The following is a 2,557-nucleotide window of genomic DNA, read 5'->3' on the forward strand; positions in this document are numbered from 1 at the left end:
ACAAATTTTTTTTGTTGAAATCAGATGAACTGTTTAGGAGGTTAAGATGCGCAATGTTAGCTATGTCCATTACTGACTCCTTTCCTCTATGTATAATTCTTGCATTTTATAGAAAATGATTTTTACTAATAGTTAAATATTGAAGATAATTAAATGAAACAATTAAAGATCTATAAAAATTATAATTAGAGTATTTTAACTATATAAAATAAATATTTGTTTCACACATCAAAATATTATTTGCTAAAGAATTAAGAACATGTGGATAAAAAAAAACCAAAAAAAAAGGCATTTTCATCTCAAATAAATGTTGTTAAGAAAAACTTCTAAAAAAAACTAGTTTGAAATAAACATCAAATTGTATAGCATACTAACAATACTACATTGCAAAAATTAGAAGCGTATGAAATGGAGGTCCAATTGATAATTGAAAATATGTTACATAACTTACTTCTATAATCATATAACTCCTATAAAATAGATTTCAGTCTAGACTTGAACAACATGAATACATAAACTCTCTGTAATTGCTTACTAATAGCACCTTGTCCTTTCTTTATGAATAACTTTTGCACTTCTATTTGTTTAGTGTTTTGCTGGATAAACTACAAAAATAGTTTCAGTGTCTAAAGCAAGGAGCATCAACACAGCAAGGAGCATCAACACAACTAGCATTTTCTTCTTTATGACAACTCATGTTCATGCTGCTTGTTCATAAAGTTGAAGTTTCCACAAAAACAAGTTTTTGCAGGTTGTACAACAAAACAAAGAATTCAGACTTTACCTTTATAAATATTGACATGTAAACCTCATTAAAAACTTAAAACATTGCTAATCATTTGATTTCATTTTAAACTTCACACTTATTACACTTAGCATATACTTATTAACATTTATAAGATCATCTATTTCTTCCTCTTTCAACAATACTAGTACGCACACACAAGGTCAAGCAAACAATTCTACGCTTATAGATACTTAGTTCATACATCATGGTCGGCTCTCCAAACGCCATTATTCAAGCTTGACGAAGCACCCACGTAATTTCAAACAATACAATCGCTATCGCTATCGCTATCTGTGCTCCCTCCGTCTTTTACTCGCTGGTTCGTCACGGTTGGGATCTGTGGGGTGTAAGCCTCTCTCCTACCTTGAAGCATCAGCACCACTTGTGCCATGTTTGGCCTGACATTCTCATCATTTTGAATGCATAACAAACTTACCAGAGCAGCTCTTCTCACCTCTTCGACATCTGCATCACTTGCAATTCTTTTATCCACAATATTTATCATGTTTCTCTGACAAATTTGCTCTTTAGCCCAAGCTGGAAGGTAACACCTACTTGATTCTTGCACATTTAGGTCCAGATTTCTTCGGCCTGATATGATTTCCAAGAGAGTCATGCCAAAACTGTAGACATCAACCTTGGGGGTGATGGGAAGGCCAGAGACCCATTCGGGAGCCAAGTATCCTCTCGTTCCTCTGGTAGTCGTTAGTACCTCGCTGAAATCTCTAGCTACAAGCTTTGCTAAGCCGAAGTCCCCCAACTTAGGACTAAAACCCTTATCTAGCAGAATGTTTTCAGGCTTTATGTCGCCATGAATGATGCGATCGTTGCATTCTTCATGCAGATAAAGTAATCCATTTGCAGTACCCAATGCGATCTCAAATCGGGTTCTCCAATCCAGTATCTTCGATTGCCGTTTTGAATTCTTTGTGAAAAGGAAAGAATTTAGAGATCCGTTGGACATGTAATCATAAACCAGTAATCTTCGTGATCCTTGTGCACAAAATCCTTTAAGCCTCACCAAATTCTTGTGATTTGTGATTCCCACAGAGTTGATTTCCGTTCGGAATTGCTTTTCACATTGCTTTGAAACCTCCAGTTTCTTTACGGCTACAAGCGTACCATCTGTTAGAGTTCCTTTGAACACTGAACCAAATCCGCCGCTGCCCAGCTTATTTCTGAAATTCCCAGTTATGGTCTTCAACTCCTCGTAACTGAACATTCTAAGGAATGCATTCGAGGACTCTGCGCACCTTTGTGCCCGTCTTTGCCGACGCCTCCGCCACTGTAGAAATGAAAAAATTAAAGCAATGGCAAGAGCAATAATAGCAAGAAGCTCCGATAGAACAATAATCATAAATTTGTGGTGTGCCAGTGCCATCAAATCACCGTCGCTTCCCGAAAAGAAACTAATGAAATGATACTTGTGTACATGCACTCCAAGCTCCCTGAAATGAATCTGCACTACTCCAAAGCCAATGGGTGTATATGAGTATAGACAGTCCCTTTGGGCAAAATGAGTTGGTCGTCGGAGGGGAAAATACACGTACGCGATCTTCCCAGCATATACCCCACGTGAAAAAAATAATCTCATTAGGTCTTTGTCGTTGTCATTGACTAACAGGCTTAGACCATAGCTCACCAGCATGGGTTGTTGGGAGGATTAGAAGTTGTGCCAAGCGAATTTTTGACTAATGTCAAGGAATATGCTATGATAATAGCCCAGGTTCTTGCCAAACTCGTTGAAAATGAACAAATTGTTAAAGAGAT

General features: G+C 37.1%; 1 protein-coding gene across 1 annotated transcript; it reads right to left on the reverse strand.

Annotated features, from left to right (window-relative positions):
• Positions 1-1,046: 1,046 nt before the first annotated feature.
• Positions 1,047-2,168, reverse strand: LOC131053184 (G-type lectin S-receptor-like serine/threonine-protein kinase At2g19130). Its single transcript, XM_057987804.2, has one exon. The coding sequence runs from the start codon at positions 2,166-2,168 to the stop codon at positions 1,047-1,049; it is 1,122 nt and encodes a 373-aa protein (XP_057843787.2).
• Between the last annotated feature and the right edge of the window lie 389 nt (positions 2,169-2,557).

Source organism: Cryptomeria japonica, chromosome 7 (assembly GCF_030272615.1).
Source record: "Cryptomeria japonica chromosome 7, Sugi_1.0, whole genome shotgun sequence".
NCBI lineage: Eukaryota > Viridiplantae > Streptophyta > Pinopsida > Cupressales > Cupressaceae > Cryptomeria > Cryptomeria japonica.

What these genes read in the sequence shown, in the direction of transcription:
- LOC131053184 (XM_057987804.2), bottom strand. Translation starts at nt 2,168, where the DNA reads ATGGCACTGGCACACCACAAATTTATGATTATTGTTCTATCGGAGCTT.